Source organism: Trachemys scripta, chromosome 7, assembly GCF_013100865.1.
Source record: "Trachemys scripta elegans isolate TJP31775 chromosome 7, CAS_Tse_1.0, whole genome shotgun sequence".
Classification (NCBI taxonomy): domain Eukaryota; kingdom Metazoa; phylum Chordata; order Testudines; family Emydidae; genus Trachemys; species Trachemys scripta.
This window is the reverse complement of record NC_048304.1, coordinates 41,801,771-41,827,846: the sequence shown is the minus strand read 5'-3', so window position 1 is coordinate 41,827,846 and position 26,076 is coordinate 41,801,771. Positions and strand designations below refer to the sequence as shown.

Here is a 26,076-nt window from a genome sequence, read left to right as displayed (position 1 = left end):
AATATTAGGCAATTTATGAAGGATTAGGATTTTGTTTCCATGTAATTTGTGATGACTTTTAGAAATAAAACTGAGTAAGTTGGATGTTCCCAAGAGTGCATTTGTATTCTGGTATGAATGTTGGGAGAGGTGTCTAGTCCCCTCTTTCTTCAGTAGTGCTCCCTCCGAAAGTGTCCTTTCTTGTTAATTTCTGTAACTGTTCTGTTACAATATGTCATGCTGTTAGATTCTTCAGTAATTAAGAAAATTTAGAAATTATGCCTAGCACTCAAGAAAATTCAGCTGTTCGAGCCCTGTCTTTCTATTGATCACTATACACTAGTAGGGATGCTGCATTTGGTGAGCACCAAACAGATAATTATTAAACACTGGAAGAATATGCCCTGTCTATGCTATACCTTGTAATTGTATTTGAAACTGTCTATTATAAATATGATTATAGCCTATCACATTTGTCATATAGTTTGTGTCAACACATTGTGGTTACTAATGACATTGAGAAACCATACTACAGACCAGCACAAACTTACTTGATCACAGCCCCCTTCCTTGTGTCTGTAGTAGTTTATGCTACCCCTTCTCCCCCCACGACCACACAAGTACATATACCAAACTATCCAACACTGCATAGGAAAGTTAGGAAGTATGACAAGAGACCACACTTGCTTAACCAGAAAATCTTCAATGATCTAAAAATCAAAAAAGAGTCCTACAAAAAGTGGAAACTAGGTCAAATGACAAAGGATGAATATAAACAAATAACACAAGTATGTGGGGACAAAATTAGAAAGGCCAAGGCACAAAACAAGATCAAACTAGCTAGAGACATAAAGGGTAACAAGAAAACATGCTACAGATTCATTAGAAGCAAGAGGAAGACCAAGGACAGGGTAGGCCCATTACTCAACGGGGGCGGAGAGGGGGGAATAATAACAGAAAATGTGGAAATGGCAGAGGTGCTTAATGACTTCTTTGTTTCAGTTTTCATCAAGAAGGTTGGTGGTGATTGGCCATCTAACATAGTGAATGTCAGTGAAAATGAGGTAGGATCAGAGGCTAAAATAGGAAAAGAATAAGTTAAAAATTACTTAGACAAGTTAAATATCTTCAAGTCACCAGGGCCTGATGAAATGCATCCTAGAATACTCAAGGAGCTGACTGAGGAGATATCTGAGCCATTAGCGATTTATCTTTGAAAAGTCATGGAAGATGGGAGAGATTCCAGAAGACTAGAAAATGGCAAATATAGTGCCTATCTATAAAAAGGGAAATAAGGACAACCCAGGGTATTTCAGTCAGCTTAACTTCTGTACCTGGAAAGATAATGGAGCAAATAATTAAGCAGTCGATTTGCAGATGTCTAGAAGATAATAAGGTGATAAGTAACAGCATGGATGTGTCACAAACAAATTGTCAAACCAACCTGATAGCTTTCTTTGACGGGGTAACAAGACTTGTGGATGGGGGGAAGCAGTAGACATGGTATATCTTGACTTCAGTAAAGTCTTTGATAACTGTCTCGCATGACTCTCATAAACAAACTAGGGAAATGCAATCTAGATGGAGCCACTATAAGGCTGGTGGAAAAACTGGTTAGAAAACTGTTCCCAGAGAGTAGATATCAGTGATTCACAGTCATGCTGGAAGGGCATAACAAGTGGGGTCTGATCAGTTCTGCGACTGGTTCTGTTCAGTATCTTCATCAGTGATTTAGGTAATGGTAAAGAGAGTACACTTATGATCTGGACAAACTGGAGAAATGGTCTGAAGTAAATAAGATGAAATTCAATAAGGACAAATGAAAAGTACTTCATTTAGAAAGGAACAATCAGTTACACACATACAAAATGGGAAATGACTGCCTAGGAAGGAGTACTGCAGAAAGGGATATGGGGGTCATAGTGGACCACAAACTAAATATGAGTCAACCATGTAACACTGTTGCAAAAAAAGCAAACATCGTTCTGGGATGTATTAACAGGAGTGTTGTAAGCAAGCCACGAGAAGTAATTCTTCTGCTCTACTCCGCGCTGATTAGGCCTCAATTGGAGTATTGTGTCCAGTTCTGGGTGACACATTTCAGGAAAGTTGTAGACAAATTGGAGCAAGTCCAGAGAAGAGCAACAAAAATGATTAAAGGTCTAGAAAACATGACCTGTGAGAGAAGATTTAAAAAATTGTGTTTGTTTAGTATGGAAAGAGGACTGAGAGGGGACACAACAGTTTTCAAGTACATAAAAGGTTATTACAAGGAGGAGGGAGAAGAATTGTTCTTAACCTCTGAGGATACGACGAGAAGCAATAGGCTTAAATGGCAGCAAAGGAGGTTTAGGTTGGACATTAGGAAAAACTTCCTAACTGTCAGGGTGCTTAAGCACTGGCATAAATTGCCTAGGGAGGTTTTGGAATCTCCATCATTGGAGATTTTTAAGAGCTGGTTAGATAAACACCTGTCAGGGATGGTCTAGATAATACTTAGTCCTGCCATGAGTGCAGGGGACTGGATTAGATGACCTCTCAAGGTCCTTTCCAGTACTGTGATTCTATATGCAGTAGCAGTGCTTCACTTGAATCCGTTTCAGCTTCTTCGTTGTAACTTTGAGATTTTTTTCTTGTGGCACTAATAAGCCGATGATCCATTGCAATCAGAGCAAAACCAAAACTGTGATTATGGTCCATGCTTACAATTAAATGTGTACCGCGTCATAGCAAATGAATTAATCTGTCAAAATGTACAGCGACATCTCGAGTCAAATGCACAGTGCTATCTAAGGACCTGATATGTCTGCAGGAATCAGCTTTGCTAATTATTCATTGCTGTTGATAAAATGTGTACTGTAAGGTGCTGTTTTTGTTTGTTTGTTTTTGTTTTGTTTTGTTTTTTTGTAATCCTAAAGCTTCTTTTGCCCTCCTAGAATACGCTCCTTGCCCACCCAGAGGGGTCCGTTCTCCAGTTTGAGAACCTTTGCACTATCTGATAGTAAACTGTTGAAATCTGGAAGAAGAAAAAAATCTGTGTCCTTCTGGAGAGGAATGTTCTTTCTGAGACAGTGTCTGTAGAAGTGTAGATTGTATCAAAACGGGACCAACCCTCTTCCGCCACTGTTTTTTTTTTTTTTTTTTTTTTTTTTTTTTCCTAAGGTGGGGGGGAGCGTGAAATGACAGATGTGAGCAGGAGAGAACATCATTTACAAGTAAAGGGTGTACTCTATTTCTTTCTTGGTTTTGGTCATTTCATTTGGCCTTATGTGATCACTGCTGCCATTTCTAATGCCCAAGCTGGGTTTTCTGGACACAGTACTACTTGTCAATGACAGATGTGATTCTAGGAGAAGATAAGTTTTCTTTGTCTTCTGTATTTCTTCCTCCCAGTTGTCCATCTCCTCTTCCTTTCTTCCCCCATCACTCTTTCTCTGAGCCCTACCAGCATGAGGCCTGGACTACATTCATAAAGGTGCCCACTTTAACTACATTGATTTGAAATCATCTTAGATAAACTGGTGCAAACCTTCTATGTAGACATACTTAAACTGGTTTAATCCTTGCTTTTATTGGTTTAGTTTAATTCAGTGCAAGCTCAAGTGATTTAAGCAAGAGTTAAATCGGTTTAAGTGCATCTACATGAGGATTTTGCACCAGTTTAACTAAATCTGGTCCAAATCAATCCAGTTAAACTGGTGCACCTTTTCTTGTATATACAAACCCTAAGAGACACTGCACTGAAGCTGGTGATACGTTCACTTGGTCATATGCTAGGAGCAAGAGTAGGATTGCATCTGAGTTACCATCCCACACTGAAATAAGGCCTAGCCGCTTACATGTCCTCATGAATCTCATAAGAAAATAGTCCCTGTCTCTTCCTAGCCCACTTCCAACTGAGGCTTTATTCAGGGTGATTTATACCATGATGCCTTGAGTTAGACTGGGAGGACTGCTAGTGCTGTGTCTTTGTCTTCACTTTAAAATCAGTGGTAAACAATGGCTGTGTCCTACATTTACCTTTCTTTGATGGTCCCCCTTTTCTGCAGTGTAAAATAAACATGTACACAAACCGTTACTTTTCCTTATTTTTCTTTTTCCAGAGTCTCGCTGTGATAAAGACTTGGACACTCTTAGTGGCTATGCTATGTGCCTTCCTAACCTCACCAGGCTGCAGACCTATCATTTTGTGGAACACCGGCCAATCCTTTGTGTAGAGATCAAGGTGAATTTGTTAAATATGGGGAAAAAACAATTGTTCCTTCTGCGTTCTTTTAAAAATAAAAATAAAAGTATATGGTAACTATTTATTTAATTTGAAAAATTGTGCAGATACTAGGTAGAGCAATAATCTTTGCCTTTTGCAAATGCTAGCTCAGGGGTGGCCAACTTGAGCCTGAGAAGGAGCCAGAATTTACCAGTTTACATTGCCAAAGAGCCACAGTAATATGTCAGCAGCCCCCCAGTAGCTCCCGCTCCCAGCGCCTCCCACCCACCGGCAGCCCCACCGATCAGCGCCTCCCTCTCCATCCCCGTGCCTCCCGCCCACCACAGTCAGCTGTGTCACGACGTGCAGCAGGCTCTGGGGGGAAGGGCGAGGGCAAGGCAGGCTTGGGGGAAGGGAAAGGGTGGAGTGGGGTTGAGCAGTGAGCACCCCGGCACATTGAAAAGTTAGCGGCTGTAGCTCCAGCTCTTGTTAATAGATATTGCTTGCTCTCTATCTCTTTAAAGTCCTTTGATTCGATATGAGAGGAGGAAAGGAACAGATTTTTTTTAAAAAGACATGTAAATAAATCTATTAAAATGCATTTTAAATGTTGTGTTTTTTTTTTTTTCAGCCGAAATGTGGGTTCATTCCTTTCTCTAGCCATGTTTCGCAGGAGATAAAGCACAAGGTGTGCCGTTATTGCATGCATCAGCACCTAAAGGTAAATCTTTAAATATTCAGCCTGTTTTTCCTCTTACTGGCAGTGTGCTTATTTTTATTATAAACATGCTACTAAAATCCTGCTTTCCTGTTGAAACATGTACATGTGTTGCTTATTTCCTTGATGTTTAAAGAGGTACGTATTTAAATGTCACTGAGTTGCTGGATGTGAGCATGAGAGGGAATCTGAGTATATAGCTGGAGATATAGAAACTTTGTGGGAATTTGGAAACAAACAAGGGTAATAGTAACCTTTGCTCAGCTTTGACAGTTTTAGTTGTCAGTGTGGTAAACTGCCGTGTCAAATTAAGTTTCAAGTACTTTTCATTAAACATGGTCCAGGAAGTCATTTAATGTCCATGGATGTCCAAAGAGCTCTGTTAGCTTTAAAGCTTCTCTCTCTGACCAACTGAAGTTGTTCCAATAAAAGATTACATCAGCCACAGTGTGTAACAACAAACACTGAAATCATTCACTTGGCCATTAAGCTGTACATCATGTACTAATACCTTATTTAAATATTAGAGTTTGTGCCTAGAATGGGCATTACTCCTAATATGTGAGATTCCCCCTTTTAATGCTGTTATGGAATTTAACTGAATTACCATGGAGTTTAAATATGAAGAGAAGGTAGCCCTCTACTGGCCAGAAATAGTATGTCCAAAGGGTTTAAATATTCGGAAGCTCCTTAAGACAAAACTAATGTGTATTCATAAACCTACTATTGTATTAACTGAGAGCATTCACAGTGAATATTCATAGTGATTTGTGTCAACAGGTAGCAAATGGAAAATGGAAGCGATTGAGCAGATACTGTCCCCTAGATCTCTTCTCAGGGTAAGAAAATATTTACTTTAATTCCAGTGATTTGCTGACACTGTGTGTCTGTATAGCTAGTTGTCTTAAATTAGGCTGAATTTTGTCTTAGGTTAAGGAGCGCAAGTGCTGAGAAATGTTTTGTGATTTATAGCAACAGTACTTGTGCTTTTCCTGCATCTTTGTTTTTAAACCTCTAGAATTTAATTCAGTAGCTATTAATTATTGTATGTGGTCCAGATGGCAAAACATGAGACCTCGCAAGAACTTGGATACTACTGAGATTTGTTTGCTCTTTTATGGTATCTTTCTTTGTATTGGCTTCATCTTGAGTAACGATATGCTTAGGGAATATATTCGGCCTGGGTGATGAACGGATATGGTTGGCTTTTTGGGGTCCTAGTGCTCTGTAATGGTAATATAATGAGAACAGTGTGTTTGTTAAAATATTACATATGTATTTTTCTCTAGAAATAAACAGAGAATGCACTTTGCCTTGAAAAGCTTATTACAGGAGGCACAGAACAATTTAAAAATATTTAAGGTAAGATTGACTGAAATTGCTTGCATGTTTTTTATACTGTCTTGTAAATTATTGGGTCCATTTAACTTAACATCTGAATATTCAAAACCCCACTAGATATCTAGTTGAGGATTTTCTCTGTTCAAACTTTCTAATTGCAATATGGAAAGATGTATGTAGATTTGATTTTATGGAAGGTAAATCAATACCTCACTTAATTTTTGTTGGAAAAGTCTTTAAGACATAATGAGGCTGATGGGACTGTATTACAGCATCCACAAGTAATACCATAACTACTGCATAAATTATTGGTTTTTTCTTTTAATATAAGGTATTTTTCAAAATGTTGCAATTTTGAGTGCTCCTTGAAAGGGTATATTTTTGCACATAGTTTCATAACTTGTATGGAATATGTTGTACATCGTTTACTTAAGAGTATAGAGACATTTCTTCTCCGTAGAGGAAGTAAAATGTTACTTCATTGCCCACAACTGATGCAGCAAAAACGTATAGCAGTACATGAACACTACTCTGTAGACTATGGAGTTATCACATGCATATGTGGTAATTCTAGAAAACAAGCTCTCTGTTTGAGCTATTTCCAACATAAAACAAAGTAGCCCTCCAATATAAGATATAACTCCAGTTGAATTATTTCAGCTGTGTTGAAGCATTGGTAATTTGATTTTTAAAAGTGGTGGTAATGAGGGGAAACCAAACCCTTCAGTGCCACTCTATCTAAATTGTTCTGGGCCTGTCCAAAGTCTATTTAAGTCAATATAGTGGGTTTTTTTTTGTCAGTGTCTATGAAAAAAGTCTTGTGGCTTATGGTTAAACTTACAGGGATGGGAGGAGTGTTCTGTGCAACTTAATAACCAATTTTATATTTCAATTTTGAACAATTTTAAACTTTCCTACTCTTAAACTTTATGCCCCAAGTCACTTTTCCTTCTAGAGTCTGTTCAGCACCTGTGCCTTGGCTAGCAGCTAAGAACCTACTAGACAACTTACCCCAGCATGCAGTATTGCATTTGTGACTGATAAACAAGTGTCTAATTGATGCAGTTGCTCAATAATTTTAATTATTTCTTCTGAGAAACATACATTGTAACCATCTTTGTTACATGATCAGACTCTCTGCTTGTAGCTACTGAAACATGCCTCTTCAACTGTTAAATCTTACACTTAATGAGTTTGTTCAGCGTTCTTTATAATTAAATATTCATATTTGGACTTTCTGAAATGCATAAGTATGTCTTTGCTCAATTACAGAATGGTGAACTAATTTATGGCTGTAAGGATGATCAGGACTCTCTCTCTGACTGGAATGAACTTGCTCGTCACTTAAAACCATTCTTCTTTCCTGCAAATGGGTTGGTCAATGGACCACATTGTACAAGGACAATTATTAAAGAATTAATCCATGTAATAACAATGACTCTACTTAGTAGTACTGATGCCTGCAGGGCAGGTAACATGAAGACGGTTCCCATTTCACGAGGCAGGAGCTACTGTGAAGCAAGTGCTTTCAGTAAGGAGCTGGTAAGAAATGGTAAGAATTATTTCACAGTAATTAAATATATTGTAATACAATTCAGGGTACATAATACACTGATTCAGATCACTGCATTTTATTTACTGTGTGCTACTTAGGGTGAGAGTTGAAGCAACAAGAGTGAGAAATGGAAATGAGGAATGGGAGTTGGAGGGTGGGGCAGAGCGTATTACTTCCTCACTACTCTAGTCTTGCAAAAGTGCAATTGGTCTTCAAGACATTGCTGCTGGTTGGGACACAGCTTCCATAGTGTACCGCTATGTGATCATGGAACCATTTCTAAGCAGTAATTGGCATTTAGTGGGTGTGCTTGAGCCTAACATTTCAGATGCTGCATTACATACCCATATTACTGTTTTGAGATTTTTCTTTAGGTTGATCTCCTGAGTTGAATTACTTGAAAAAACAGTTTTTTTTGTTTTTTAAAGTTAGTACAGTTTTCTACAATGTATAATAGTTACTCAAGATCTGAAATGCTACATGACTTGATGTGATCTAGATTACCTTGTAAATCAGTCTAACTCATCTGGGGGATATTTTCAAAAGCACAAAGGGGAAATGAGGCGCTGAATTGCCCCTTGTGTCTTTGAATATTTCCAGTAATGTAAGACAGAGCATGGAAATGTGTGAGGGAGATTTTTTTTCTGTTTTGCCCTTCTAATCTCCCCCCCTCCCCCCCGAGTGTTTTGTCATGAAAGGAAGAAAATCTGATTCCATTCCATAAGATTCATTGCACAGTCAATCTCTAGTGTTATACATAATATAGTAGTTCAAAATGTGAAATATTGAATGCCCATCTCTTACGATTTTACTATTTTAAACCTAATAATTAGTCTGTAGCTTTTCCTTCAGCTGATCAAGCTGGGGAATAGTTGGGTCTATTATGTAAAAACAGGTTTTTTTTTTTCAAACTACATAATTTGAAAATACTTTTTTTCTAGGTAAAAATAAAATGGAGAGCTCTGGCTTACCAAGGGGCTGTCTCCTTTATAAAACCCTTCAGGCTCAGATGCTGGACATGCTGGATATTGAGGGACTTTATCCTTTGTACAATAGAGTTGAACAATACTTAGAGGAGTTTCCTGAGGAGAGGTAAGATTGCCAGGCTGTCTTCTGTATTGAGCTCAGGAAGGTGTAACGTGATAATTTGCATTGCAGACTCTGGAAAGTTTCTGTCTGTATTTGTCTTCTAGGTTTTGATACAAATTCAGGGTATCATAAAACTTGGTGGAATGGATGAGACCATTGGTTCACTGTATAGCATTATGCCTCTGGAGGTGACCCATACATAAAGCTATAGGGGAAGGCTGAAAAATACCAGTGAAATTTATTAGCTTTGTCTGGCCTTGTAAAGTTGTGAATGTTAATGACCATTAAAATGTTCAGCTCTATTTTTAAAAAGCTTCAGCCTTAGTATTTACATCTGACATAACAGTACTTCCTTTTTTTCTAATCACACAGCCCTTTAATTTCACTACTCATCCCCTTATTCTGATATGGAACTGGGTGTTAAGGCGGTACTGAAAGTTTTCACTGTGATCTTTATGCACCTCTATGCAAGCCCCACCATACCATTTTCATGGACCTTTTTGGTCTCAGCTGTCTCTCTAAAAGGCAAAAAAAATGGACACCGCACTTCAGATGGTGATGGCATTATCAGCCACTGTCAATATTTAGGAGCTTGGGTCTGCACTCTCTGCCTTCTTGCACTGTTTTTTTCCTGTGTAGTGTGTAGGCTCAGCATTTCCTTGCATGTGAAGGTCTTTGTTCCACTTCTTGCCCATGATCTCTCCCCACTGGCCTATGCTTCTAACTTCTGCTTCCTGAGTATTACTAGTTACATAGCTCTGAAGAGGAACCTTCCCAAGGGCAGCTTGTTTGGGGGCCTATTAAACTTGCTTTGTTTCCTCAAAAGCTGGAAATCACATCTCCTTGGCTTGGGATTGAAGCAAAACTGCTCTTTTGCTTCTCTCTCAAGTAACTGCAAATCACAGTGCAGATTTACCAATGTAGATGGATTTCCTCTTAAACTTCACCCTCCTCACCCCTATTTTCATAATCTTTCGCTATACCATGGCTGTAACAAAGTAATACGTGAAGTGTCTCAAACCTTAATGTATTTAACTTGTCAAATGGAGGTATGGAAGTAGTATCCCCAGAAGGTGAAACTGAAGGACAGACGTTAAAGTAACTTGCTCAAATAGAACCCAGGTCTCCTGATTCCTAGTCTGTAGTCTAACCTGGTTGCCATCATTCAGATTTGTGGGTTCCTTGATACCATGGGACAGATTACTTCATTGTGCCTCACTCTGCTGTTGATACAAAGAGATGCAGCCTAATTTTTGCAGGCTGGCCAGGTGTGTAGACACAATACAGCACTGTACAAAATCTATTTTGAATCCTGCTGTTCCTGAATCATCTTTGGTATCTAGAGACCCATTATGTTGCCTTGATCTTCATGCTTTTCATTTTAGTGTCTAGATATGGAACTTCTAACTTCACCTTTCTTGTAACACAGCAGATAAACTTCTGCACAATCTAATTTGGGGGCAATTTTCTGGTTGATGTGAATATATTCCCATCTAGATTTCTTCTAGGAGAGATAAACAAGGCCCTGGGAATTGAAAAAGCAGGAAAGCTTGTTTTCCCTCTTTGAATCTATGAATAAAAAGTAGCTGTGAACAGATGAGATGTACTAGTTCTAAAATCTTGAAGGACATGGTGACCGGAAACAGTTCAGTTCACTAACTACAGATGCTACTTACTTTTGTTTAAAAAATCAGCTTGTTTTAAATGCAAAATAGGTTTTGTTTTTTTTCTTTTATGTCTAAAACTTTAAGGTAGTTTTATTTAATACAAAAATTGAAAATGCTTTTGTTCATTTTTTAATTGAATTTTAATTTTCATCGAGATTGATACAAAATCACGAATAGTAAACAAGAAATGCACATTTAATGGAAAGGCTATATTTAGTTGGAAATCAACATGTTTTAATGCTTACCATCCAATGAGAATCACCTTTTTATTTATTTTTTTCCTCCCCCTTTTTAGGAAAAGAACTAAAAAATACAAATACAAAACATGAACCTCTCCCACTTCCCCTTTGTTTACCTGAGCTCTCTTTTGGGCAGTAAATCATGTGATAAAAGGAATTATTTCTTCACAGGGTGTGAAATTAGGCTGTGGAATTCATCACAGGAATTTAGTGCATGTCAAAGAGGGATTTGACACTTGAATGAATAAGAGTATCCAAAGTAGTTATTTTTAAAGTTTTGGCAGGGATTTGAAATATAATGCATTAAGATTTTAAGCCAAATTCTAACTATTAGTATTTAAGATGAGATCACTAGGATGTATGTAGGGGAGTTAGTTTATTCCACATCTGCCTACTATTGGGTTTTCTTAAACCTTCCTCAGATGCATCTGGCGCTGGCCACTGTCAGATACAGAATGCTAGACAAGGTGGAATCTGATATAGTGTGGCAATTCCTATGTTAAATTCTTTCGAGTGGTTGTCAAGGTGAGCAAGCTTGCAGCCTTGCAGTAATGAGTCCCTTGGTATTGTTCAACCAAGAAAGTTGACATGATTGTCTAATATTTCCTATCTCATGTCTAACACACTTTTTATGTCACTATTGAAACTTGTCCCCAGTTCATAATCTGATATAGAAAAATGTTTCCTCAAATTCTGCCTCAACTATACTGAAACAAATGTCACTCCTCCTCCTTTGAAAGAGCCAAGGCATATTTTAAGGTTGTGGATACCCTATTATCATGTTTTCTCCCTCACTTGATGGGCAGTTTCTCAGTGTTTTTAGTCTTCTGGGAGTGAGACATTGATATGTTGGTTACAAATTGATTTCTGATGGAATAGAAATAACTGGTAATGTGTGACTTATGCATTTCTGTACTCCAGTAGTAATAGCAACGGTCCAAGAGGACAGATATTTACAAGTTAATTACTTCAGTTAATTTAAGGCTCAGTTTTATGTTTTCCTGTAAATATGGGTAATGTGTTAGTGGAAAAAGAAGAAAACAAGGACCCAGACAGAACATATTTAAGTCCTTATAGGTAGTGATAGGTTCTGCTGTCCATCAGTCTAGTGGAAGAGAAATGGTCCATTACATATTGGAAACCAGTGAAGAAATAAAATAACCAAGTAAATTCTTAATTCCCCTGTTCCCATCCAGTTTGCAGGAGGTACATAAAGACGTGCTCATAACAATGTGAAATTCTAATATATAATTAACTGTTCAGTTGCTCAGTATAGTGCTTTTATAAGTGAGAACCTTCTGTGTTTGCATCACTGCTGCTTGCAGTGAAATAGATGAGGAAGTTTATGGAGTGTAGCTCTGATGTGAAATTATTTTAGTAAGACCCTCTCTGAAACAGAGAGAGTGATGAAATACTATGTTAGTTTAGGCTGTAGAAATCCAAGATCAGTAGTTGTGTGAATTTACCAGATTGCCATCATAAAATGGTGACCTATATAGCAACTTGTATTGAACAAGTGCAGTAAATGCCTTCTGGTATCTGTTGTTGGGGAAATACTAAGCACTGAGAGTTAAACTGGACTTACTTCAGATGGAAAACCAAGTCCAGTTTGTTTTTGTAGTAGAAGATCACTCTAAGGCGAGGCCCTCTTTCATTTTGTATTGTCCTTTGTATTTCTTAAAATGTAACTTCCTTGTGTAATTTAGACACTATCCACAAGAGGGTAATAGAGCTTCATTTGCAAAAGGTACTGTTTACTCTCTGAGCAGCTTCTGATATGTGGAAATCAACATTTTGATATATAACTGAAATATTACATGTATGGTGAGCAACCTTAATATTGACTCCTGCTAATAAATAGTTGGCAATATAACACTATACTTTGGCTTTCTTAAAAAGGCAGGCAACATAAATTCAATCTTGCATATTTTCTGATGTGTGCATAGATTAAGCATTCCATTTGTATTCTTTACCTGTATATATCCTTTCTAGCTACTGTGCATTAGCACTAAACTAAAAACTTGTTCCCAGCTTGATATTGCATATTAGCCAACTCGTGCACTTATGGCTTCAGTTTCTTAGGAACTGAAGTATTTCATGCAACAAGTCGTCTAGTAAAAATGCTGTTGCTGGGAGCCTCTGCAAACTGTGGAGAAAGATCTGCTGTTTCTCCATTTTTACAACATTGCAATTCTTCCCCATCATAATGCTGTTTTACTTTTAGTAAAGGTTTACCCTCACCTGATGAAAACATCTTTTTGAAAGGTTTGGGCCAGGAAAGATTGGAACTGGATCAGTAAAACTTCTTCCTGTTTTTTTGTACTTATTAGAAGTACATCACAGATAGATGGACCTTACAATGAAGCATTTTATGAGAAACTTCTAGATCTTTCAACTGAAGATGATGGAACAGAAGCATTTGCATTTACAAAGGTACCTTTCTTCAGCGTGGGTGCTAAAGCTTACTTTATTCTGTCAGCTTTCATAAAGTATCTAATATATAATTAAGCTTGGCAGAATTTGATTTCTATTTTTTATAATTTTGATGGATAATTGATTTAAAGCATTTTTAATCTATTTAAGCTTTCAGAGTTGTGGGAAATTTTGGGGAGGTCAGACACTTAATAACAGAAAACACCCTTCAAAAAGTTAGATTTATAACCATTAAAAGAAATTGTCAACATCAAGAAAGTAAATAACCTTAATTCAATCAGCATTTTTCTTCCTTTAGTTATCTGTAAATTTCAATTACTGTCAATGGAAATATTGACAGTATGTGTGTTTACAGTGATAATGACTACCGATAATCTAATCTTTCCAAGCTTGTGTATACTGTAATGATCAATGAGAGAGAAAATCCGGTGAGATGCTGAACAGTTAAAATTCCCATTGAAGTGCTCATCCCCTTTGAAAATCAGCTCATACTACCACTTTTTAACTAAACAAAGGAGCTAACTATTCACAAATTCCTTACTCATTTTTAAATCACAGGGTACATTTAAATGAATAGCTATTTCACATTAGTTGACCTAGTATCATAAAATAAATATGTACTCATGCAAAGTGGTCTGTGTGAAGAGTTAACCATTTGTAACATGTGACAATTAAAAAATGTTAGTGAATATATAAAGTCTGAGAAGTAATGACCTCGGTATAATCTCCTCAACACCTGAAGTGATGATTACTTTACATTTTCATTGCGCATGCTTAGATAATGTACTTTGGCTTTGTATCTGTGACTGAGTCGAGAAATATTTGTACAAATGCTTTTATTATGGAGATAAGTCATTCTGTGTTTATCTTATGTATAGGTTCAGCAGTACAGAGTAGCAATGACAGCTAAGGACTGCTCCATCATGATTTCCCTTTCACCTTGTCTACAGGATGAATGGTAAGGGATTCTGAAAGACAGTTCACTCAGACAGCCAAGATTAAAAAAAAAAAATGTCTATAGTTGATTTGAGTCAAATAATCTTCAGGGTGTTTCACAGTTGGGTTGCCCATGTTGACAGTGGGAATACTAATCATGAAGTTCTGATTAAAATATTTAGAATAGGAGGCTCAACTTTTTTTTTTTTAAACACTGAAGCTACATAGGGCAGAGGCTCTCAAACTTTTGTACTGGTGACCCCTTTCACACAGCAAGTCTCTGAGTACGACCCCCCCCCCTTATAAATTAAAAACACTTTTGTTATATTTAACACTATTATAAATGCTGAAGGTGAAGCAGGGTTTGGGGTGGAGGGTGACAGCTCACGCCCCCCCCCCCCCATGTAATAACCTTGTTACCCCCTGAGGGATCCCGACCCCCAGTTTGAGAATCCCCGACTTAGGGCTTGTATTCACTGCAATTGTTAGCTTGAGTAACAGCACTCTAGCAGTCAAGTGAGAGCAACCACACAGCAAAACAATACTGGAGTTGGATTGTGATTAGATTAACTGCTGATGAGTTTGTTGTAACTTGAACTGTTGCATTCCCACTGCATTACTAGCTCAAGTATCAGCATCACTTGAGCTTCAACCTACCTTTTCTGACAGGCTACCTAGCTCCAGCTAGAGATTTTAATATGGGCAACTCTCAAGTTATAATTTGAGCTAACTGCTATGACACACTCTTAATTTGGAGGCTGAAATCTGTTTCAAAGTCCTAATGTTGATATGCCTTTAAGGATAAACAAAAATGAATTACCTCAGTCACCATGGCAAAAGAGTTATGTTCTCATTCTTTATCACTGCATATCTTTTGATTCCTTTCTGGATATTAGGATTTATTCAATTTCTTATCATTAGGGTGGTAGAGTATTGGATGGAAGACATATTTGGTAGTGGCTGTGTTCATCCTGTGCTTGTCCTCTGATTTGAGGTATGCAGGAAAGCTGCTTTTGAAAATAGACAGAGCCAACTTAACCCTTTAAAGTGACTGACCTGAAGTGTCAAGTATCTTGCTCTCATTCTGTCAAAACATCAAGAGGTGCAACTTTTGTTGCAACCACACAGCTTTAGTAACTTAGTATCCATGTTGACTTTTTGTCAACACAACCCTAGTCATCTCCTCAGTCAGAAGCTAATTTTCCATGTGGATTAGTGCTGTTTGGAGGATAAACTCTGAAGAAGGTAATCTCTCTTCTCTAATTTATAATACTTGAGAAAATAAGAGAGAAAATTCTCCCATCCAAACCTTTTACTTAGATTTCGTAGGTCACTTCAGGGAATTATTTTCTAATATCATTGTTTTAAGATGTCTTCATAACACCTGAATGCTAGTTCTGACAGGCAGAAGGCAATTTTATTCGCTCAGGCCAGGACAATAAGTTGAACAAAGTAAGTTTCATACAGAGGAAGAAGAGGCTATTACTTCAGTTTAGTATATAAAAAGGATATTTGTGAAATGGCATTAACACTACCTACCTACCGTTATGTCTGTGCAGGTGATGGTTGTTTTTAGCTGTAGAAGTTCAGTGCAGTACTTCTGACAAACTTTTCATTTATACAAATAGCTTTTATTGCCAAAACCGCCAGTTGAGATTATTTCATTTAGCAGTGCTAGTGGTAGAGCAATTTAGGGAGATTTGGTTTAGATTGGTGTGGAAACTAACAGGAAAAGAATTTGCATGTGTAAATAAATGGTTTATTCATTCCTGTTCCCACATCATTTTGGACTGGAAAAACTATACCTGAGTTAAGAATGAACCCTGGCTGCTCTTAAAAGCTACATCAGCCGAAGTCCCAGTTTTCTGATCTACAATGCCTAATAAATATGGAGACACTGGCAATATACTGCATGTGATCTTTACATGTAAAGCAGAGTTATTTGTGATAAAGCCTTAGATAGGCACTGGGCTTTGAATTTCCACTAAGAGCATAAGTGGTCTGTTTGCTTTAAACAAATTATCTTGCAACATTCCATTGGTCTTCTTTTTCAGCTCTGCTCAAAGGCCTGTCGTTCTGGCATCCAAATCCAGATTCACCTTTTCAGTTTCTGTCCTGGACCTAGATCTTAAGCCATATGAAAGCATTCCACATCAGTACAAACTTGATGGCAAGATAGTAAACTATTATTTGAAGAATGTACAGGCCAAAGATGATCCAATGATGTCAAATCTGTTCAAGGAGAATGAAGACTGCACACTAGTTCTCCATAAAGTGTAACTGTTTCCTTAAGGTTATGGTTTAAAGTGAAGAGTTAATGAAATGTACTTGCATTGATTTTCTATTATGTTCAGTGCATTTTTCAGCTGTGAATGTTTTTGCTTTAAGAAATATATTTTAATGGGTATGCCTTTCAAAGACATGGCATAGTACTAAAAAAACACCTTCCAATATATAAACTTAATCTGGAATGTATTCCATATTACAGAACAGATGTGTGCCGTACCCTGCAACAACATGACAAATCAACTTGATGTTTAAGTCCATGTTCTTAAAATTGAATGACTACTATGTGAAGCACCGAATGAAATGTTCTGGATTAATTCTCGTTTATTCTTCAGTGCAGAGTTAGGAATTTCCAGATACATTGCACTAATGCAGAAAGCCTGATCATTAACATGAGAATTACAGGATGGCCTAGCACCTTGTGCATTTTAACACTCAATTTTTTAAAACAAAAGCAAACCCTCCACTCCCTGCATTAATAAAACCAAATTTAAAATTAAGCTGCACTGAGCACATTAAAAATGCACTAAACTAATTCAAAATAAATTGCTGCCCATGTAATTTAATGTTTAAAAAACAAAACACACTACTGAATTGTATAATTGCTCTTTGGTGCTGGCTTGGTAGATCTTGCATGTTAGTGCAAATCTATTTTAAGCAGAGTGAGTGAAATTGAGAACTCCAGACTCTGCTTCCAAAAGTGTTGTGATCAGTCTGAAAAAGCTTTCTGTAACAATTTGTATAAATGTAAGTAGAAATTCACAAAATAAGGGATAAGGGTTAGGGATTTTACTAGGGAAGCAGCCTTGATTTTTAATTATTTGCTGGTTGAACATATCAAGCTTTGATCCAATGGTCTACACCGAGCTAGTCCTGCTAAATTAGTGAACCAGGAATTAGCTCTTTCTTAATTCAAATTTAGCTATAGGAATCGTATACTCAGTTTTTGTCCATGTGATTTTGGACTTAATTCAGATGCTTCTCAACTTTTTTGTGCATTAAACAGCAGCTAGCAAAGGCTGCTCTTGAATCAGGCTGTGACTGCAATGACATTTTCTTGAGAAAAAGGTTGACAGATGGTATCTGCTTTATCTTGTAAAGTTCATTGTAATCGTAGATTGTGACTTTTCCTTGATGGTGGGTGTCAGTTAACTTTGTACCAACATTTAGCAGTGGCTTTAGTTTGTGTGGTAACAAGTTAAACACATTCTGCCAAGCTGGAGATGATTTGTGTGGATGAGGTGCTATTCCCTGATTCTTGTGAAGTTTAAAAGTGAAACAGGTTCAACTAGATCAAAAACAGTGGGATGAAACTATGTATTCAGAAATGTGGGTATTGTGGTATAATGAACTACAGGTTCTCTTAGCTGTTGAAAAGCTTTCTTTACATTTCTTTGGGGCTCTCATACCCTAAGACTGTACAAGGAGATGTTGTTCAAGCCCATCTTGAAATGCTGCTATCTGTATACAGTAGGTATGTAATGGTAATAAGTTTCAAAATATGGAGGTTGTCTTAACAAGGACTTACCTCTCCCTATAAAGTAGTACAGTAGATTTATATTGGGAGCTTGAATCTAATGCCCTTTGTTTCATTGCATTTTATTTGAACTTCTTCAGAGTATTGGCTTTCATAAAAAATGGCGCCGTGTTCATTGGCAGGACCCAATGTACAATTCTGTGAAACCATGGCCCATTTGACAGTTGGGCCCAGAGTGGTGATAGTCTTAATGAAAACTTATTTATACAGCAGTATTGCTTAACACTTAGAAGTGAACCATGTTACTTTGATCCACTAAACCTACCACCAGTTAGTAATGTGCCTTTCTGGGGTGCAGTTGTTTGCTCTTGTTATATCCACAGCAATCTGACCTAGTTGTTGATTTATTGCAGTTTGCTGTGTGGCTAGCTGCAGTGTTGTAATAATATCATCTTCTGAGCAGAGAATTAAAAGAAAAGTCACATTTAATTCAAAGGGGTGGGTCATTTTTAGTCAAAATGATGAGTTGTCTACAGCAGGAAAAAAAAAAAAACTTACTGTAGTCAGGTTTATGCTGTAACTTTCCACTCTTGGTGTATGTACACAGCATAGTTCAGTTTCCATGTACATGCAGGAAGCATCTAACTGTAGTTTGCTGCCATATGTATTTTAAAGAGGAAACTCGCTGGCACAAAGAATCAGGATTACACAAAAATAGTGAAATGGATGTAGAAGTATTAGTTAGTTCTGCCTGCTTAGCAGCAGAACCCCAAAACAACCTCTTCTATGTCTGAATAAGAAGAAATTTGAAATAAACTGCAGTCTGGCAGCATTTAATGCCTTCTGTTGCTCAACCACATACTTGTTCTGTGGGGGGAGGAAGACTGAATCAAGCCACCCACATTGGTGCTTCAGTTCAGTTATTCCTTGCCAGAACAGACTGAGTGACAAAATAGATGATTGATATTTTCTGGTAATGACTGACAAGCTTACTGTTTTAAAACAGGCAGGTCTAATCCAAGATCTACCAGCCTTACTCTGCTTTACGTGTGCATGTAAATGTGTGTACACTGCTTACTCCATCAAAATGTATGCCAGCTTATAGTTATGTATGCATACTTACACAATCATGTACTTGAGTTTGCAGAAGAACTCTTAATTGAAACTACTTAACAAGAGAGTTCTCCATTTACATAAATTATAGCCTTTTTGGCCCCTGAGCCAATACAAATATTTACTCCCAACATATATGCAAGTACACCATTTTTAAGGTATCAGCGATTAATTTTGAGCTTGCCTGCCATCGCTTTCCCAATGTTTAAAGGCCTCCAAAAGTGAAATGAGGAGGTCACTTAACTATATGGAAACTCGCTGACTATTGCAGTACTTTTAAAGCGCCAGTGCAAAATTGACTGTTTTCCCCCTTTGAGAAATGCTAGACATTTACAAGTGAGCTAATACTAAAATAACTGATGGGCATAATGAGGTTGCAAGAAATGTCTTGAAACTGCTTCATATTTATTTGCAATGTGCAAAGTATCAAGTTGACAATACTCCTCAATGATGGTGCAAGCTTTCAGTGCTTTGAAACCAAACCATGATAAACAGTAATTAAAGTGCAACACTTTGTGAAAGTAGTAATGTCTATTCTGCATCGCCATTACAGAAGAAACAGCAGCTGTACTGTTTCACTAGCATTCACAAAATTGATTTCTAACCACCCGACGATTCTTCACAAACTGAAATTTGGCTATATTGATCATTTATTTCTGTACTTCTATCTTAATTGAGTAGAAGGAATATTTAAATACAACTTTATTCTGCTGTCCATGTCACTGTTCTCTCTGTTTAAAATCACTGTACTTTTTGTATAGAGCTGTGAAATGAAATGTCCACTTTTTATTGACTTGAATTTGACAGCACATGTTCCTGTAACCTGTTCTAGAAAATGTTAAGGACAGAAGAACCACTCTGGTACATTAATTCAGAAATTTAAATTTATAATGAAATTCACTCTGTAATTATTTTATTTGGCATTTTTGTATTTAAATTGCTGTATTTATTTTTCATGTCATGACAATTTATATATAACGTGCCATAATTGTACAGATAGCATGTTTTATGGGTATGGTTTTTAAATGGAAAATAACTTAATGTTTATATTCAATAAAATTATAGACTGCATAACTCAATATCATAATTAAAAGAATTTCCAAATTTCTACCAGTTATAAGTTTTGTAAGTGGTATTCATTTCTTCATGCCAACTGATTTGATCAGACTTTCAATGGAGGCCTCAATCCCCAGCAAAAGGAGCATATTTCTGAAGCACTGGGGTCCATTTTCAATAGCTGCTTTCTTATCCTGCAGGGCTGCAAGAAAAGATTAAATACAAGTAAGTCCTAACTACAGCAAATGTCCTGGGGCATAAAACCTAGTTAAGACGACAGTACTGGGCTCATGTGCCTTTTTAGGAAAATGTGACTGGAATTATTTAACACCTCTGCCAAGCAGCTTGAGTTAGGAACAAGTAAGTTCCACACTTTGCCACCTAATCATTTGAATAAGGGGTTTGAAGCCTTTGCTTTATTTCTGTTAGACTAATTTACACATCAAGATTAAGCTTGGAATAATTATGTATCCAGTTGTTTGCTTCTGTCTTTAGAAAAACAGACTGGTTATTCTCAAGCTTTAGAACAGCAGTGGAATGTAAACTAAAAATTGTTTGGTTAATACCCTTACAAGGAAAAGAGATTCTGAACTTCTTGCTTTGCAGTAAGGGGTCATATCTGAATAATTTTCATGTTTCATTACGACATTGCTTCATCACTATGAATTAACGAAATAAACATAGCTTGTGGAAGCTGCAGCATCTCCTCAAGCTTCCTAGACACCCCTACAGAGCCTGCCAACGTATTATTGTGGTTTCTGGACAACTATCACAAACCTTCTCTCTACCAAATGTGCTGCCATCAGATTTCAGATAGCTCATGCTTCCAAATTGACTGATATTAAGCAGGTAGAAGCTATGTACAATTGAGGCAGAGGAGGAAGTACTGTAACACATTACAGTCACTGTATAAATAAATACCTGTCTAACAGTCAAAGGCAGTTAGATTTATAAACACAAAGCAGTTCCATCAAATGTTTTTGGAATGTGTCTTCAATGAGACAGACTTCAGTGGCATATAAAATAGGTAGCAGAGAAAACAGGCTGCTTCTCTTTGACTGACATTTCCACCATACCCTGCAATACACAATAATGCCACTAAACTTGTCAGGGGATCATACTTTTTTTTTCTAACTTAAATTTGGTATGAGAGAGCAAAATGAATTAAAAAGCCCAAAGTTTCACTTAGTTGTTGAAGTTAAAGCAGCACAGCAAGCTAGATGAACTCCCTCCCCCCCCTCACAAAATTGAGCTTTGACAAGAATTTTTTTTTTTTTTTTTTAAGGGGTCGGGGTGAAATGTTCAGACTCTAGGTTAACAAAAGTTGTTCTTGGCCTGAGCTGCCATTACTTTCAAAAAGCATTACCATTACATACCAAGCACGGTTTTTAAACAGGGAATACTTACGCATAAACCTATGTCTACTATTAGGATGATACAAATGTTTTTGAAACTGATGCAATAAAATGCCAGGTCTTTCATGTCTGCAGCCATTCCTACACTACCAGTCAAAATAGGTTCTGCTAGATCTGCCACACATCACAAGTTAGAGCGTGAGCAAAGTATGACATACTCTGAGTAACATGCGCTATATTGTGAGTCCAGGACACAAACTATTTAAAGTCAGTAATAGGGGAAACACCTTTAACATATACTACAGACACATTACCTTGCACTGGTATTCTAGGCAGAAGATCCAGGACAGGTGTAACTCTCCCTTCTTCATCCACATATATTTTCCAAACAATCATTAACTCAAACCTGTATCATGCATATTGGGAAGCACCTTATTTAATAATAATGCACAAAAGTAGCTTGTATTTTTCTATGCTGAAGTTTTCTTCAATGCATAATTGTTTTCCTGCAGAAAATAACTTGTCAGAAAGTTGCTGCAGTTACATCTTTTGCTCACCAGGGGCTACTGTGGAGCTAGAACAGAGCAGCTGCTTCTGGGCCATAACCAGCTGCAATAGGGAAGGGAAGAGGCTGCCTTCCTGAAGGCAGTAGAGCCAGGTCAGGATAGACAGCATGGGGCTGCTGGGGGGGGGGGGGGGGGGCCAGGGCGGGGGGCATAAGGGGGAGGAGGGGGGGGCAGATTGGGGCAGGGGCTGAATGGGAGTAGAGGCACAGGGCCACAAGGATGGGGGAAGGGGCTGGCTGAATGGGAGCACAGACACACATGAGTGCAGGGGGTACATGGGGACAGGTAGATGTGCCTGACTGAATGGGAAAGGCTAGGGGTCAGCCAGGGTCTGTATTGGGGCGGGTCCCTAACAGTCACTCCCACCACACCCAACAACTGTCCAGGTTCGCTTCCAGGCTCCTCCCTCTCCCTCAGCTCCTCCATTACACCTGACTCCCCCAAACCTTTGCACTGCTTCTGAGGGAGGTGGGGGTGGGAAATAAAGTTATGTATTGTAGTTTAAATGCATTACTCAAAATTCTGTATTTATATGCCTAGTAAGGAATCTAGTTGTCAATGATAATTTTTCATTGTCTGTATTGTAACAGGCATAGTTGCCAACAGATATTTTGAAATAAATTACCAAAATAATTGAAACTGACATTATTTTGACAAATTAAAATATGTGCAGAATTTTTTTGGCACAGAATTCCCCCAGGAGTAACTAATAAAGAAGATTAGGTAAATCTAAATGTAGTATAATGAGAAAGATTGGAGGACAGGGGAAATGATCACCTCCAACTTTGTGTAGTTCTGGTTTCCCTGTATAAGTTAGCAAATTAATACCTTATCACTTTCATAAACTGAGGGAAAAATTATGTTTTAAATAATCATAGTGCCCATTATTTATTTCTTTTGCATTAGAAGTAATAAACACTCACACAGCCTCTGAGGACCCTATCAATTATTCACTATTATAAAAGCAAAATGTAATTCAAGCAGCTTACCCCTCCTACTGAGCAACAGCACATAATGAAATACTGATACCCCCACACATCACCCTGCTCCTCAGACCCTCCTAACTCTTTGTGCATGAGGGGAAACAAACAGGCCCTGCAGCATGACATAGAAAATTGGCAAATCTGGACCACTCAGACCAGGGTCAGGAAGACATTGCTGAATCCCAGGCCCTCATGGAGAATTCCTGCCAACTGCCCTGTCTGTTATAGCAATAGGGATCTAGCTTCAGTATCTCTTCTGACCACAACTGTGGCAGGGTATCACGGGAGAGAACAAAGATGGAACAAAACTGCAGTTTCTAATTTGAGACACTTCCACTTTAAGGTATAATGTGTGGCAGGGGCATGTTTTTGATTTGAATTTTAGGGTCCCAAACCTTTCATTTTGGGTTTGTTTGTGGGACAGTCCCATAGTGGAAGATACCTACTTCCTGGTTCTGGATTGATGCACTCAGCCTTGCAGGAATTTTGGACCAGATCATTAGAAATGTTACAAGAGCAGGTATTATATGAGATTTCCAGTGTCTTGAGCTAAGATCTTAGGAGAACACCTTAGATTTTACCCAGCACTGAATCCAACTTTGAACTTGGGCTACAACGAGATTTGAAACTGCTTCCTTGGCCCATCTTGACTCTTAGAGCTCTTAAATGTACAGAATTGGGGCCAAATCCTGCTCACGTTACTGACATGGCTCCATTGACTGAATTGAATTACTGTCATCAATGAGATGAGCAGGATTCAGCCCCTGGTTCACAAACAGTATTTGTAATGGAATATGGTTGAAAACATCTCTGTTGCAATGTAACTTATTATGATGAAGTCTAATACTAGTATAACTTATTTAAAATCTAAAATTCTACTGGAGCCTCCTACCATCTCTGTCTATCTCTTTTATGCTGTATATTTTTTTAAAGGGTTCTATAAATTAGCAACATATAGTTGTCATCCCCAGAAAGGCCACAGTGAAATAGCTTGCGCCACATGCTCTTTGCTTCTTGTCTCCCATGATTTTTGTATGTGTTGCATCTATGAAAAGCATCACACAACCCCATGGTATACACTAGGGCGATAGGTGACTTTCCTTTATAAAATAAACAATGTAATTCTGAGATTAAACTACCTTTCAATGTGTAAAAGTGAAACTGAAAAACAGTTCTTGCTGGATTTATCTCCAGCTCTAGAGACAATTAACTCAAATTTCAGGTTTTGTTCAATTCTTTTTAAATACAGATATTAATAAGCATCTTGAAATTGTCTTACCCAGAAAGTTCAGGGCTTCTTATAACCAGGTAATCTCCAGACGGTCCTTCAGGAAGTGTTACAATATCAGGATATTTGGCCTGTTAATAAAAAGGGAAATAAGAATATAACCACACAAACTGGCTTCAGCATATACTTTTTTTCCAGTTACGATTGGTCTTAAGAACTATTAAAGACAAAGACTAAAAAGTGCTAAATTTATACTGAAGTGTATTGCAAAGCTCTAACAATGTTTAGACAAAATCAGATGTATGTAAGAGCAAAATGTATATTAAATGTACAAAACAAAACCTTCATTAATATACTCAGTTTGTTAGCATTGTGGCATGTCCATCACCACTCCTTTTTTTATTTCCAGTAGTGATTCTCCAAAAGAATGAAAACTCAGCAAAATGTATTAATTTCATTGTTGGTTACTCAGATCATTTGTTTATTAAACATGTTTTAATGTTTCATCTTTTCTTAATACTTAAAATGTGAGTATCAACACAATAAAACGTAAATAACAGGCCAAAACTAGAAGCTATTTCTCTCCTTGACATTAAAACATCTTAAATTGTGGGGAAGCTTGGTAACACTCCAGAGTCAGACTAAATTTGCATTTAAAAGAGGAGGTTATTATCTGTAACTGGAGGTTCTTCATGATGTGTGGTCCCTATCTGTATTCCATTGAGGGTTTACACCCCTGCACCATGCGTCTGGAGCCAGAGAATTTGAAAGTAATGTCCATTAGTCCGCGCATGCGCCCTGGCTCGCTTCATGGTTTCATCCGAGGTGATAAAGGGCATCTCCAGTTCCTTTTCCACTGCAAATCCAACAGATCTGTGCAGAGGGGAAGGAGGGCAGGAAGTAGAATACAGATAGGGACTACATATCTTTAAGAACCTCCTGTTATAGGTAAGTAACCACCTCCTCTTCTTCAAGGATGGGTCCCTATTGTATTCCACTGAGGGTGATTAACATGCAGTAACTAAGTCAGAGGAGGATGCAAGGATGAAGCTGGAAGGGTTGAGCAAAGGACAGCTGGACTGAAGAAGGCAGCTGCCGCTGAGTCCTACACCAAGGCATAATGTGTAGTAATGGTGTGTACTGATCTCCTTGTAGCTGCTCTACCTGTTCTAGAGTGGTACATCATGGAAGGAGACCACATTTGAAGCCTGAGCTCTCATAAAATGGGCCCACACCCCAGAGTGTGGAGGCAGACCAGGTAATTGAGAGAGTGTAATGCACCCCAAAATCCACTTGGAGAGTCTGTGTGTGGAGAGTGCCTGACGTTTAATTCTTTCAACTATTCTAACAAACAGTCTGGGGGATTTCCTGATTGGTCTTGTCCCATCGAGGGAGTGGAGTTGTCGTCCTTCTTCAGAGTTGTGCTGCTTTGGGAAGAAAACAAAGTGAATGGATTGATTAACATGAAACTGGGAAATGACCTTTGGCAAAAATTTGGGATGCAGGCACAAGGAGAACATCTGTATGGAAAGTCGTGAAGGGAGAAACTCATCATGGTCCCAAGTTCACTGACCCGTCTCGCCAAAGTGACAGCAATAAGGAAGGTGGCCTTTGTGGAAAGGAAGGCTATAAAGCATGATGCCACTGGTTCGAAGGGCCGTTTCATTAGTACGGATAGAACTAGGTTGAGATCCCACTGGGGAGCGATGGGTTGTATGGGTAGGAAGGTTCTGATAAGGCCTTTCCAAAATCTTGCAGTCAACAGGTGTATAAAGAGAACATGTCCTTCCACAGGGGGGTGGAAGGCACTAATTACCACTAGGTGGATCTTGAGAAAGTTGAGGGAAA

At 38.0% G+C, this 26,076-nt stretch overlaps 2 protein-coding genes across 6 annotated transcripts in view; one reads left to right on the top strand and one right to left on the bottom strand.

The window, feature by feature from the left end:
• The window catches only part of IPPK (inositol-pentakisphosphate 2-kinase), a 100,592-nt gene extending 80,435 nt beyond the window's left edge, over nucleotides 1-20,157 (top strand). For all 3 annotated transcript variants that reach the window (XM_034775704.1, XM_034775706.1, XM_034775705.1), the window contains 9 exons: nucleotides 4,083-4,204; nucleotides 4,818-4,907; nucleotides 5,685-5,743; nucleotides 6,194-6,266; nucleotides 7,518-7,797; nucleotides 8,742-8,892; nucleotides 13,126-13,228; nucleotides 14,107-14,186; nucleotides 16,219-20,157. In XM_034775704.1, coding sequence (XP_034631595.1) covers nucleotides 4,083-4,204; nucleotides 4,818-4,907; nucleotides 5,685-5,743; nucleotides 6,194-6,266; nucleotides 7,518-7,797; nucleotides 8,742-8,892; nucleotides 13,126-13,228; nucleotides 14,107-14,186; nucleotides 16,219-16,444 — 1,184 coding nt within the window. In that variant the 3' untranslated portion in view covers nucleotides 16,445-20,157. The remainder of the gene's footprint in view (nucleotides 1-4,082; nucleotides 4,205-4,817; nucleotides 4,908-5,684; nucleotides 5,744-6,193; nucleotides 6,267-7,517; nucleotides 7,798-8,741; nucleotides 8,893-13,125; nucleotides 13,229-14,106; nucleotides 14,187-16,218) is intronic.
• Nucleotides 19,952-26,076, bottom strand: part of CENPP (centromere protein P) — a 329,199-nt gene continuing 323,074 nt past the window's right edge. For all 3 annotated transcript variants that reach the window (XM_034775713.1, XM_034775712.1, XM_034775714.1), the window contains 3 exons: nucleotides 24,280-24,359; nucleotides 21,766-21,857; nucleotides 19,952-20,298 (listed from right to left, as the gene is read on the bottom strand). In XM_034775713.1, coding sequence (XP_034631604.1) covers nucleotides 20,177-20,298; nucleotides 21,766-21,857; nucleotides 24,280-24,359 — 294 coding nt within the window. In that variant the 3' untranslated portion in view covers nucleotides 19,952-20,176. The remainder of the gene's footprint in view (nucleotides 20,299-21,765; nucleotides 21,858-24,279; nucleotides 24,360-26,076) is intronic.